Below are 13450 nucleotides of genomic sequence, written 5' to 3'. Positions count from 1 at the left end.
GCAATAAAGCGAATTATTCGAAGTCCATTTTCCAAGTGTTCGTCTGTCAGAACCGATCGATAGGGAGATTTTATGACGCCCATTTTAAAAAAAATTGTTCGCACAAATACGTTGAGCTAAAAAGAGCCATTTTTGAAGCCATGAACTTTTTCAAATGTGGAAAGTCATCTTGGTTGAGATGTTTTCGGTAAAAATCGCCAAGATTCATTTCTAAATACTTTGCTTTCAAATCCGTTTTCTCTTGAAGATCAATCAGTTCAAGTTGGATATCACCTGGTGCTTTGTCTGTGTTGAATGCCGAAGAGAATATACCAAACAAATGTTCATGAGATTTAAAGTCCTTGAAACGAACCAAAAATTCATAGGCCTACAACAATTTTTCAAGTTGGTCTGCAAATTCAGTTTTCTTCTCAGGATGCATTCCATGGTCTCTCAAAGTTGGAAAGTGGAAAAGATTTCCTGTCTGTATGTGGCTTTCCAAAGTCGTAATTTGTTCATAAAGCCTTTTATGTGACCATACATCTCATTCGCATACTGTTTTTTTGCTGCAGTCTTGCATTGAGTTCATTCAATTGTTTTGCCCTTTTCAAATTTTTTTTTTCCAATGCCTCTACTTTTTTACTTCTAATTTTAACAAATTTTTTATTTTGACTGGTTCAACAAATTTGGCAAGGAATGGGCCGCCAGGCTGAAGTTGTTCTGATCCAACTGCTTGTAGGCCTATAAGCTAGGCCTACATTAGGCAACTACTAAATTTGACGCAAGCCGGCTCTACAAAAGGTCTAATAAAGCAAGAGATCAAATAAAAAGGCCACAAAGCCAGAGACAATAGCAGGGCTCCACCTCTGATCTTCTGACGTTCCAAATAATTAAATACAACGGATTAGCGGTGGCCGGTGGGAAATTTCTAAAATGGTTAACAGAAGGTGCGAAATTACAATAATCCACTCCACAATGAAATGCTCACATGTACCAGACTAAACTAAATTATAAACACGTTTCGCGGGCCGCACACAATTCAAAATTGGTACATCTTCGCGGGCCGCACGTTGCACACCCCTGATCTAACTTAAGATCATATTCTAAAAACAAATAAACCTGAAGTAGCCCAATAAACTGAAACACGATTAACTTGCTTTTTTCCTTGTACATTGGAATCGGGGCTCTCAGGCCAGTAACCGCTGTTTGTGTCATTGAACGGTAATTGCAGTTTAAGGGCTAACCAACAAACTTCACACGAGACAATTGCTCGGGAGCTCTAAGTTTGAACCGGGGAACGTGACTTGTTTTGGATTTGTTATAGTTGTTCAATGATGTTTATCGGAGACGAGGATTTTTCTTTAGATTTATTATATTGTACTTCATTTGTCGTGATCAACACGCAATTTTTTCCAATTGTTTTAAACTGAACGCACAGGCTTCATTCTCAGAGCAAGCCTTGTATCAATATTCAATTCATATCCTTAGACCGAAAAAGCAACATCCAAAGCACGTGTCTCGCAGCATTGCATGACAAACGAGATCGTTACTCACGTTCCTCTGCTAAGAGACGAGAAGTTTTCTCTGCTGAGCATGAAATATTCGAAATCTGAAAACACGCAAATTAAAACCCACTCGCTTCAATGCAGACATCATTGAGTTTAATAATGCCATAAAAACATCTCGAGTCGAGCTTGGCTCGAAGGAAGAGTGAGCTTCGTTGTAAATTTTAAGTCTTCGAGATGACAGGCCATTGAACCCACTTCACTGGTGCTTCAACAATGAAGGCGGAAAACAGGTGAGCAGTGCATCAACGCATCCACATGGTAACCACAACAGGGGTGCATGGTATCGGAAAGCAAATCTGGCAACACTTGGCGTGCTGGATGCCATTTATACAGCGATATCCAACCACAAACCAATCAGAAGTTGCGTTGTTCGTGACATCGTTGTTACGCTTGCACCTCCCGATTGGGTGGCATGAAAACGTTCTGCCACAAAGCGAAATGCAGATAGAATGTGAATTAGTTGAACGCCGTCGGCCAGAGTGGCTTTTGTTTTAATAATAGTTTCGATGACGTGGGTTCGATTCCCACTCTGGCCAAAACTGTTTTTTCTTTTGTAACGACTAAAGTTCAACTCTCTGGCAGAGTGCTAGAAGGGTCACAATGACGGTTGCCACGTCACAAACAACGCAACTTCCGATCGGTTCGAGGTTGGGTTGAATTGGATGTCACCTTGTTTTAGTAGCTACCAATGTCTTATAAGTAGAACTCGGTTAATCCGGATTCGATTTGACCGGCGATTCCATCCGGATTAGGCAAAGATCCGGATTAACCGATGACGGTTCTATCAAGACTTGTTCATTTGTACTTCCAGTTTTATCCGGATTAGGCAAAGATCCGGATTAACCGCTTAGTTTTTCTTTGAACAAAACTCAGTAACAATTAGATAAAGCAACGGCGCCGCCTTTTCAAGGACAGGTGTTTACGTAGGATTTTGAACCAAGGCCAAACATGTTCAAACGGCAATGTGAAAATCTCATATTGCAAATACGTAACAGAAGCGGTGCCAGGAGAACGAATATTGCACCAAATAGTTGAAACATCCGCGACTACATGCAGCCAAAACAAAGCAAGTCGTATAAACAAATCTCGTAATAATAACGCAAAAGGACTCTCAAAAATCACAGTGATAACATGTAAGAAGTGCCTTGGCTAAGCTTGGGCACTGTAAGTAAAATTTCCTTCATTCATAGAAATGGTTAGCCGCCACGCTTGAAAAACAAGCGAAATTGGCTTAGCAACGTTCACTTGAGACGCGAAAAACTTTCTGTAATCGCAACAATAGGCGAATGACAATGTAACATCAGACACCATTGCACCAGCTTGGTGGTTGTATGCACAGTTGCACACCGCAGCTGGAAAGTCACAATTGTTCTAAAAGCTCCACAACTCCAGTTTTGCTAGTGCGATATACGCAGCAGTGGATGAATTATATCTGCATTTGTTCTAACAGCAATGCGATTTGAAACAGGTTATAGCCTATGAGCAACATCTGGTCAATGGTCTCAACTCTAAATAAAACTTTTCAACTGAAGCAGGTAGTTGCTCTATCGTCTCTATAGATGAGAACAAAGCATCACGGTCGACGTAGTCCGCGCTCCCATCGACCACTCTGTAAACATCACAATAATAAGGATTAACTTTTAAAGGCAACTCCAATATGTAGTCGTATCAGAAGTACACCACTTACTTTTGAGTGTAGACCTACAGTACCATCAAGCAGTGTAGTGTAGTACTGTAACTGCAAAATAATATCACGTGTGGTACACAGGGCTGTTGATACGATATCTTCGGGTAGGTACCAATGAGGTTTGAGCCCCACATCAGAAAATTTTGTAAGAAAACGCACTGTATTCAAATACGCGGTGGCTTCTTCGTGGTCCCGAGCCCCTTGGAAAGCATCAACGCTACTGGCGGTGCATGACTAACGTACACATACAGAAACGTAACTGTGTCATAAGTAACGCGAAGATGTCACTGAAGTGACAGACAAGTTTTTAGGCGCGACAAAAAAAATAATTACTTTAATCATTCATTAATAAATAAAAAAACAAACGGCGGCGTACGAGCTGGAAAAGGAAGTTATACATTAGTTTAACGCCAAACTGGAACAACTTTGCGTTTATTCTGGCATGAAAATGCTCACAATGCCACCTACCGTTTAGCTAGTGTAGTTTCTGCTGGCCGGCAGCGGCCACATGTCATCGTCACTGCTGTCGTCCAGTGATGTGAAATTCTTGTCCTGATTATTAATCATTTCTCCGTGGGATGGCGCATAAGAGCAGCCTTCTTCACAAGCAGGTTGCGGGGAAACCTTCTGAGAAGATTTCAATTCATTTTCAAAAGTCAAACTGGGTTCTACGGCAGAACGGGGAACCACCTTCTCTTCGCTCATAGTCTCTTGGCTGCCCGTGAGGTTCGGAGCAAAGTTATTGTTGGCGTCTGTTCGAATAAACTCGCAATCTCGGTTACTTGGCGGCTGGAATGTATAAAAGATGAAAAATGAATCAATTTCTCGTATTCATCATCATTAGCCATTATTTAACTTTTCATAATTAAGCGCCTTACCTAGACAGAATGAGGTAGGCGCACAAGTTAAATTATTCACACGAAACCAGTCACTGTAAAGGCACCGGATTCCACAAAGCAGAGGTCAACATTATTTTATTATCATCTCTATGTGGCCAACTTAATTGTGCCATTGATTGATTGTTCAAATCTTTACCCTCGAACTGAGAAAGCTTGAGAGCTTAATCCTGGCAGCATCGCGCAATAATTTTTTTACAAAAAAACACCCTCTTAATCATCTGTCGGTTTTTTCGACACTGTGTATGAGTAAAAGGCAAATACAAGGCAGTCTATCCACAGAAGAAAGCCCATTAGTTATATAACCCTAAATAAATATGAACTTGGTCAAGAACCAGACACAGCAAAAAATGTTTTGTGATGCTTCCATCATACTGAGGAGTGCATATGATTGATAGGAGACAATATTTTATTACGACACAAGCAATTACATCCATCCGTCAACTCACCAGCACCGTGGGAATTGAGTTTTGAGCGAGTAGGTCAGGAATGTAATGTGAAAGTGACGCAAGCGACAGCATCGACGACGTGATGTTGCAAGGCACGATGGTCATCATTGTTTCACTGGAAAGTTAAAGCAGTGTTTTTTAAACTGTGTGCCGCGAAACGTTTTAGAACTTTGGAAAGTTTCATCGCTACTGATGCTTTCAAGCATGACATGAAGTATCTTCCCAACGACCTAAATGCGTGCCCTCAATACGTGTCGAACCGGCACCTCATTGCAAAAGCTCAATTCGAACCACTGAAGCCACACATAAAGTATTTTCCATACGCACAAGCTCTAGCTAAGCTCTACATAGCACAGCTCTAGCTACATAGCACTACTATAGCACAAGCTCTATATAATATTTCAAATAAAACCACAAGTTAAACAACATAGGCTACGCCACAATCATGGTAAGCACATAGAGTTACTCTCAGCTCTACACAGGACAGAAAGTTAAATCTTGGGTTTCAGTCAGCTTACCCATTATCGTTGGGTTTAAGGCAAGCGATAGTGTGGATGGGGCGTCGACGCGATGAGTAAGGGGGCGGGGGGGAGGAAGATGGGGGCATCCGGATCACGTCATTGTACAGAGGTAGTTTGCAATAACCGAGAACATCTAAAGTAACAGAACATGGTGTAAACACATGGACAGGGTCTTGTCGCCAGGCTAGCCCCTAACTATACAAGCAACTTGTTTATCTACATTTCATTGACATGTTGGTATGCCGTATTTTGTAGCTGGTGCTGACGGTTCGGGTTTGTAAAGTGGTCGAGGTTATGCACATAACAAACTAATTACCACAAAATTTTTCAGTTGCTCAGTCAAAATTAAGACAGGTGCCAGGACGCCTTTTATCAATCTATCTAAAGTTACGGTATCTAAAAATATCATTTTATAATCTTTCACCACCAGGCAATGTTATACCAACTTACATTTCCTTGGGGAGGTAAAAATGTAATATTTAAAAAATGCAGTCACACAAAAAGGTAACTGAAATTTTGTGATGTTTAATTCTTTATCTTTCACTGTTTGGTGCTTTCATAGCCAATAGTGACACCTGGCAATGTAGTAAAAGAAATGCATAAAAGTTTTTACTACAATTCAGATAAACTGTTGTCAACAGAAAGCAAGTCAGCAAAATGTAATACGTACTTCAGGTCTCTACATAATCATAGTGATTAAGTGAAATTAACTGTTTACATTGTCAAGCATAAAAGAGCTTACTTTCATTACTCGGGGGTCCTGGGTAGTTGCAAACACCATTATAAAGTCCTCGGTTTCTGCGTCTAGTCCGTCGTCGTCGTAGACGAAGCTCCAATTGTTTTTGTCGCTTGCGATAAATACAACAGCAGCTAACGAGAAACATCATTCCCAGAATCAGCCAAACCCCTGTCAGAAATTTTTTGTTGACAGATGTGATTCAAAGCGTGAATAAATTTCCTTGATAAAATGTTACACAAGACAAGAGTAGCCTACTTCTGCATGGTATGAAAAGATGCAAAGCAGAACTGCGAAAGTAGTTCTTTATATTCAGCCACTTGGCTGCCATAAATATTGACAAAAATTGGTTAATCATCAGTTTCCCTTCAAAGGTTCTTAACCGAGGGTGCACGGCTGCACGCGCCACCATCAAAGGGTGTGATACCTGTTCCCAGGGGTGCATGTTATAAAATGACGTTGGAAACTATGCTTGTTTAGCAAGCTTTTACCCCATATTCTGAATTGTGAATGACTATCAATTTTTAGCAGTTCTGAAAGGGGGTGCAAAATCTAGTTTCTGATTTCAAGATGTTGCCAACATGAAAAAAAGAGTAAGAACCATTGACTTGGAAGCATGAAAGCATTTCGAAAATGAAACAAGCTTTAAAAACTCATTTTATCACATTTTACAAACATCTTCAGTATCATATATATTATCTTGTTTATTAAAACAGCAAAGCTCATATGATTGAACAGAACAGCTTAATTATTACACACACAGTTAGTGCTTCAAATTCTTTGCTTCTAAGGTGGTTTCCATAGCCATTTTGAACAAAAGTAACATCTTAGTTCTCTGCAAAGTTTAGAGCAGTGGTTCTTAAACTGGGGGGCGCACCCCCCTTGGGGGGCGTGTGAAGCTCACAAGGGGGGCGCAAGAAATTAAAAAAAAATGTGCATGAATTACGACTTAACATGTCTTCAGAGGCTAGAAGTATAGCAGTATCTCCAACTCTACAATAGTATCATGCATGATACATAATAGCATAGCATGATACAATATAGTATCATGCGTAAACTACTTTTTTTAATTTTAGCACTTATTTAATTATGTTTATTTTTGATTTATCAGTTCTATTGACATAATATGAGTGGGGAAAAAGAGAAAGTATGACGAAATTATCTGAAGTTTGGCTTTATAGATGCCATAATAAATGACCAAGTTGTACCACAATGCGTTGCATGTTTTTAAAATTTGAGCAACGACGGTTTGAGACCAACTCGTTCGCAGCGTTATCTTGAAAAAAAAAACACCTTGACTACCAAAGTAAACCTTTAGCTTATTTCCAAAGACTCTTTTAAAAAAATGAAGATTGCAAGTAGCGAGTGCTTTCACCAATCATCGTCGGCGGAAGTTGTAGAAGCGTCTTTCGGAATTTGGCATCGTCGAGTTGGCCTACCTCGTGGACATTTTTGAACCCTTTAATAATTTAAATCTGCCCCTGCAGAGCAAGCATCAAAGACTATGATGCCATCCATGCTTTCATAGCAAAACTGGGGCTGAGGCATCGTCGAGTTCAAAAAGGAAACGCAGCTTGATTTTCCAACCTTGATGCTGGAGAAAAACCAAATTGAAAAACCAAAGGGCGAACCTAAGTTCGAAGTGGATTGTCACCGTCAACTTTTGAAACAAGAATTTGAACGCCATTTTCCAGACTTGGGTGACACCGAACTTCCAGAATGGTAGATGACAAGGAATCCTTTTCGTCTAAATGAGGAAATTATTCCTGACAATTTACAAGAGGAATTCTTGAAACAATGCCACTAACTGAGTTCTGGGTGAAATATGTGCACATTTACAAGAGTGTGGGTGCTGTGGCTGTACGCACACTTCTTCCATTTTCATCCACTTACTTGTGCGGAAATGGTTTTTCTAATGTCGCGAACATAAAGACAAAATCTAGAAACAAACTTGAATGTGAAGCCGATCTGAGATGTGCATTATCTGCTACTAATCCCCAAACTAAACATTTGGTATCCAAAAAAAGTTACATTCTTCACATTAATGCAACTTACCTGAAAATGAATTGCTATCCTAAATAATGTTTTTTTTGATTTTGAAACAAGGTGGGGCGCAAATGTTGTTAGAATTGTGAAAGGGAGGCGTGTCTCAAAAAGTTTAAGAACCACTGGTTTAGAGGTTCTTTATCAATGAGCTACCTGCCTCCACTAATTTAAAAAAATAAAGGCATTTTCTACTTACACCATAAATCGTAATATAAAGTACAACATGCTTCACCACAGCAGTGCCCCACAGTGCACTTGTATTGTAATCCATTTGTGCCATTGCATGTTATTATATTCTGAAATAAAAAACAATAATGAAACAAAAGCAACTGCAGAAGAAAAATGTGTAGTCTGTCTGATGCAACACCATTCACACAAATTTAAAGAGTTCTTTTCAACAAGAGCCTAGTAACAAATCTAGGGGGCATTTGGTCACATGCACTCAAAAAAAATTGAGAACAATGAAAGTTTTTTCCATTTTGCAAAATTTCTTACTCGCTCAAATCCAATTTTTGGAGCTGGTATACAAGTCCCCCCCACCCTTGGAACTCATGACAAAGACAGGACTCAACCAAACATATAGGGTGAAACTACTTTACCTTTGCTTTACTGTTCACGTACTTCAATCCACACGTTTTGGTCAATTCCTCTTTGTCATGAGTTACCAGGGGGGGGGACTTGTATAACAGCTCCCAATTTTTTATCGAGCCAGTAAGATTGGGCGATCACGGTTTCAGCAGTGGACTTAGGGGTGGCAATTTTTTACATGCTTATCAAATAAAAACAAATGCAACATTACATTCCAAATTAAACACATTGTTCACTCAACTATAAGCAACAATTAATTTGACCTATTGCAGTGTATGAGGTGAAATGTGCTTTGTACTTTCACACTAGGCTAGTATAGGGGAAGGCCACACCAACAAAATTTCCCTAAAAGACCACCCAACACTAAACCCTTCAACATATAAATTATGGCGAAGAGAGCCGGTGTACAAGTCTCCGCCCTGGTAAAACATGCCATGACGCCATAGACTCGACTCGACCAAACATATAGGATGAATCTACTTTACCTTTGCTTTCCTGTTTACACACTTCAACCCATGCGTCTTGGTCGCTTCCTGTTTATGACTTCATGATATTTTTTACTATGGCAGAGACTTGTAGGATACACGAACTCCCGGTAAAGATAGTGGCCAGGCTAAAAACTAAAAACTTATCTCCCATGACTTAGACTTCAGATTGAAATGCTAAACACCAATTCGGGAGCTGGTACACAAGTCCCCCCCTCCCCCCCCCCTTGGTAACTCATGACAAAGAGGAATTGACCAAAACATGTGGATTGAAGTGTGTGAACAATAAAGCAAAGGTAAAGTAGTTTCACCCTATATGTTAATGCTTGGTGGAGTCCTGTCTTTGTCATGAGTTACCAGGGGGGGGGGGGGGGGGGACTTGTATTGTATACCAGCTCCCCGATTTGCATAAGTTACATGTCTAAGTTATGTTTCTCGGCAGCCGATTTGTAGCAAGAATTGACAGCGATAGACACCGTGTGTTAAACTGTTTTATTTGCATCAACAGCGCACGGGTACAAATAATTGACACGGCGAGAGAGCACAAACAAACATAGCCAGGTCGAAGACTTTAGAAAACCGGCCTGCCACACGCCGCGGCGGCGGGGAGCGGCGTGATTTAGGGGTGACGATGCACCCGGAGGGGTAAGTCCACCAGCTTAGGTCGCGGGGGCCAGGCTGGGGAGTCGAGGTACCTGTGGAGGGAGAGTGTGGATCGAAAACGTTACATGACCCGTCCGTAAATTTAGATGCCACAATGATATTCGACCACCGCTTTACTAGTCAGTTTAACTCTTATCTTTGTGGAAACAAAGAAAGAGCCAACAAAACCAGCAGGCGCCAGGGCAGAGGACATGTGAAGAGAGGGGCATTCTTCCCGGCTATCTAAGTTAGATTATACATCACTAAGTTTACAGCGTGCAAAAATGACAAACATAAAACTTACCGAATCAACGCTTTCATCAGAATAGCCTACTCTGCAATGCGCCTTCTGAATTATATTTAAGACAACAGCTAAACCAGCTGTCAAGTTAAACCAATCAAACATCTTGCATTCACCATAAATCGTCAACAGAATGTTTCTCAATAGTTTTAAATTAAACAAGATCGTAACTCGTGAAAAGTTCTTTTTTCTCTGCAAAAAAACTTGTATGAAAAACTGACCAATTGTAAAACCACTTCGTGCAAATGGTTGCTACGTTACCGAAACAATAACAAATTACGCAACATTTCGCAATTTGTGTCGCATTCCAGCTGCTTGTCGTTTTTGCAAACAATGTGATATCGCAACGGCTACTGCATTTGTAGACTTAACTAAATCTTTCAACTTCGTATGTATGACTAGATCTTGTACGTAGATGAAGTTTATTCACAATGATGAAAGAATGGGAAACCTCCACCGCTTTCCAACCTAACTTGCACATTTCTGTCTGCACTGTGAAATGTTGCATGCTCTACTTTATCATCATCAATATGTAAAAGCCGCCCAGTGAACAAGAATCTCTGACAGTTGTTTGTTTGGAACCAGAACGAGCTGGTTCGAGCGAGAAACACAAGAATCTTTAATCGCCACGCAAAGGTCGATTTAACGTCGCAAAATGAAAAACCCAAATGCTGTTTTTACATTTTTTATTGGATCTTATTAGCTTTGTAAAACACGAAGTAAAATATAATAACTTTGCTGTTAAAAAATTTGTATTGATTTTATTTTGTTGGTATAAATCAAACTACCCCTTGCGTTCTTTATTTCGAAGCCGGTAGTGGTTTCCTTTCACCATCGCGAGCTGCTTTTGCAACACGCTCGGCAATCAAAATCTCACAGCTGATATGATGACGTGTTTGAGTGGTTGGCAGAGCAAGGTGGACTGCGGGCAGTCAAACAAAGAATCGTTTGGTTTTGTATTTTGGTACCATACTTCACTGCTTGTGAAAATGGGCTTTCTATAAATAGATGAAACATGATAGGGAGAAGAGCCTTTGTTTGGAAGAAAGTACACCCTTCAGCAACTCCCTGTGTGCTATATACAAATGAAATTCGGCTGTTTGCGTTTTGTTGCATGGCACTCTGCGTGCTGCTGTTGCACGTGGCCTAGCGTGACAATTATTTTTTTGGGTGTTCACTTTTTCAGTGAACTTCAAGCATATGGTCTACTTTTATTTATAAAAAACAGTGAAGCCGACTCGATTGAATCGCACCCAGAGTTTTTTCAAATACAAATAGACTAAAGTTTGCTAGAAAAAGTGAACATCTAAAGAATGGTTACCTACGTAGCTTAGGCTACATTTTGGTCGTAGCCACTGCCGGTAGCCCACATTTTGTCAGTAGTTTGTGTGTTTTGGTTCAAATTATGGTTAGTTGGTTTTGAATCTTTATTCTCGGACTGACAAAGCCTTGATAGGTTATTCCTGGTAGTTTCGCATACTTGTAGAGGCTCTTGACGCAGGGCCGGTTAACGAGATTGACAGAGATTGAAGCTTTCGATTGTTGCTGAGAAATTATTCCATCCATTCGGTGCCGCTGAATGGAGAGCAGTCCTTAACGCACGTTGCTCATTGCTCAAGCACACACTCCGAGAGTCGAACTAGGGCCGCTTGATCCTAAAGGTTCTTCGTGTTGGAGAAGGATGCTGCGTGTTCCTTGGACAACAAAAGCAGCGGCGAAAACAGGGTGGCAAAGAAAGGGCAAAACTTTTTCCTGGAGGAGCAGCATTTTCAGTGACGTCATAAACGAAGACATATAATTTGCTTTAAAATTGAGGTTAACATTAAACCAACGAGATATAACACAATGAGTGGAAACTCACTCTTCTCTTAGTGTTTCTCTTTTATCTCTCTCGTTTCCTTACGTCGTTCGTTTCATGGTTCACTGCTTGCACATGGAAGGCTACAGACTGCGACCGTACGGGTGTACGGCGTGCTAAGAATGCACTAAAGCAAGGCTAAAGTGACGGCGAATACCACAAAGCAATTTGACTGTTCCGACCATAGTATTATTGTTAGGTGGTTTAAAAGTTTATTTTCGTTACCGCTTGTCTTTTCAGATTATTGTGTGAAATTTTGAAGTAGGTTAATCAGGATGTTACAGGTCAATAAGCAGGGTAAATACATAGGCTCTTGCTAACAACAATATTAAATTAGTATAGGGTAGCAAAGGTCTACGAATTACGATACAAAACGACTGACTGTAGGCTATATGGTTATCAAAGTTTATCTTATCCAGCTATAAACAACCAACAGGGCTAGAAGAAGTTTGGCTTTTTATAACAGTGCACAGGAAAACAGTTCTGTATAATTTAACCGTCGAGTATCTTGTGGAAATAATCGAAGATGAAGAATTTCAAAGTATTCCCATTTCAACGAGCGCGTCTACAGTGCAACGTGAATTTGGGTGAGAAAGCGTTTCAAAGGACCTCGCACCTCTAATTAAATTGTGCAGTTGTGTGTTGAAAGCTGAATAAAATTGTTTGGATATATTATCCGGTATTTTTGCAGATGTCACTTATGTCCGAAAACTTACAAAACCAACGGGGGATTGCGTTTTCATGTCAAGTCAAAGCACGCTGGAAACACATGTAATAACACCAGAAAAGGTATGGTACTACAGTTCCGCATATTACCTGCCTGTAGACCGGCAAGACAACTTTATAGCCCGAATCGTCCATTTACACATTGTTTCTACGTCTGGCGACGACGGATCAACGTTAAAATCTGACTGCAGTCAGCCATTTGTGTGTAACAATTGCTGTAGTAGGCATATCCAGTCTGCCAAATTAAAACATATCGCAAATATTGCATCTATTCAACACCTGCCTACGTCGAATCGACGTAAAAAGGGGAAATTGTTAGACCACATTCCAGACGTCAAAATAGCAAAATAAGGCCCCTAATTTCTTGAAACGGAGGCCCATACCCCCTTCAGGTTGCAACTAAGACATCATATATCGCGTTTTCGTTTGTAGAGGGGGCATTGGTCCCCCTGACCCCCCTCTCGGGAGCCCTGATTCTACTGAATAGCGTCATTACACCAATATATAATGGAAACATAAGCTACCGGGACGCATCTTTTGAAAATGTACCATTACATAGGTGTATAGAGGGAATGGACCAATCAGAGGGTTAGGGAAAAGGATATAGTAATAATATAGTGGTAAAATTTAACTGGTAAAATTTTTGGAAAGCGGGCACCTGGCAGACAAAGACAAACACATCTGGAACAATTTAACGACAAGACAGAAACAATCATCCATGCAACATATAATAGGAACATTTGGTCTAATTATTCATCTGAGGCCGTCGATGCCTGGTTCAGGCAAGGCAATTAAAGAAGAAGAATAATATAGTTGCTAAGATCGAGTTTTCGACCAACCAACATGGCGTAGAGAGTATGCTATTGGCCAGAAGACTGGAGGTCGTTGGTTTGAATCCTCTATTTTGGTTAAGATGTCTTTGATTTGGGAATTTGTAGACAAGTTTCCTTTTAGGAAACGTATTGTGG

The 13450-nt window shown here is 40.4% G+C and overlaps 1 protein-coding gene across 1 annotated transcript; it reads right to left on the bottom strand.

Moving 5' to 3' along the window:
* Nucleotides 1-1554: 1554 nt before the first annotated feature.
* On the bottom strand, nt 1555-10083 carry LOC145782221 (uncharacterized). The gene is made up of 7 exons (XM_082593995.1): nt 9902-10083; nt 8079-8178; nt 5843-6007; nt 5098-5233; nt 4580-4694; nt 3703-4023; nt 1555-3156 (listed from the first exon to the last, which is right to left on the bottom strand). Exons 1-6 carry the CDS (start codon nt 10001-10003, stop codon nt 3706-3708), a joined length of 936 nt encoding a protein of 311 aa, XP_082450121.1. The 5' UTR covers nt 10004-10083; the 3' UTR covers nt 1555-3156; nt 3703-3705.
* Nucleotides 10084-13450: the final 3367 nt, after the last annotated feature.

Source organism: Aplidium turbinatum, chromosome 13 (genome assembly GCF_918807975.1).
Source record: "Aplidium turbinatum chromosome 13, kaAplTurb1.1, whole genome shotgun sequence".
NCBI lineage: Eukaryota > Metazoa > Chordata > Ascidiacea > Aplousobranchia > Polyclinidae > Aplidium > Aplidium turbinatum.
Note: the sequence above shows the minus strand (reverse complement) of the source record. Positions and strands in the feature narration are given on the sequence as shown.